At 40.0% G+C, this 1,097-nt stretch overlaps 1 protein-coding gene across 1 annotated transcript; it reads left to right on the plus strand.

The window, feature by feature from the left end:
- Window positions 1–109: 109 nt before the first annotated feature.
- AK88_04814 (uncharacterized protein) lies at window positions 110–729 on the plus strand (the record flags this gene model as incomplete). Its single annotated transcript, XM_012482418.1, has 2 exons — window positions 110–477; window positions 540–729. 2 exons carry the CDS (start codon window positions 110–112, stop codon window positions 727–729), a joined length of 558 nt encoding a protein of 185 aa, XP_012337841.1.
- Window positions 730–1,097: the final 368 nt, after the last annotated feature.

Consider the following 1,097-nt stretch of genomic DNA (forward strand, 5'->3'; position numbering starts at 1 on the left):
TTTTTTTTTTTATTATATTTACAAAAAAGCTTCACTGCTTTCCTCACATACTTTTTTTTTTTTTTTTCCCATTTACACTTTTTTAAATATCCATTTCACACTTGCGAAAATGAAGTTAACTCAAGTATTTTACTTTGTTGCCTTGCTCATAACCATTAAGGTTTTTGTTCCAGGATTGAACAACAATGGCTTGGTACAAGCAAAGAGCGCTGGATCTGACTCCAAGTCATTAAAGAAGCTTGACAAAGATATGCTAAAGAAAAAAAGGAACCAACAGATAATGATTATTTCCACCATCGCAAGTAGCTTAGCTTTACTCATTGGTACTGCCTTAGGAGGATACAACTACTACCAACAAAAGAACAGCAAGAAATCCAACGGACCAGTCATCACAAACGTTTCACAAACAAGAACGGAGACTAGAAACCTAAGCAGATCACAAGAAGATCTCTCCAAAGTACCAGCAGCCCCAACACTGTCATCGTCACCATCCACACCATCGACGCCATCCACACCAACACCACCATCTATAACACCAGCACCAGCAACGCCAGCAGCACCAGCAACACCAGCAACACCAGCAGCACCAGCAGCACCATCCACCGGACCTATACCATCGACGCCATCCACACCAACTATAGTGCCAGCACCAACAACACCAATATCACCATCAACGCCATCCAACCCACCCAACCCATCCTACTCCGCACCATCAGCCAGATCATATAGACCTTATGGTTAGTTAGCTAGCCAACTCATAGCGAAAAACAAAAAACAAAAAAAAATGTGTAAAAAATGCGTTATACTATATATATGTGTGTGTGAGTAATTTTGTTGGTACATGTGAAGAGAGCAATGTTGTTACACGACAAAGTGCACATCGTTCCATGCAACGTTATTTTAATGTGTACAAAATGCACACACGTGAACAAAATATGTGTGCAAATACATTCCACGTTCATACTTATCACAACATGCACACCCATTCATCTTGCGCCCTTTTATATGTGTGTATCAAATGCATAACATATATATGTGAAACGGGAGTTTTAAACGCGCAGGCGTTTATTAGCTCCAACGCAAATGAGCAAAAAAAA

The sequence above is a fragment of the Plasmodium fragile genome (genome assembly GCF_000956335.1).
Source record: "Plasmodium fragile strain nilgiri unplaced genomic scaffold supercont1.77, whole genome shotgun sequence".
Lineage (NCBI taxonomy): Eukaryota > Apicomplexa > Aconoidasida > Haemosporida > Plasmodiidae > Plasmodium > Plasmodium fragile.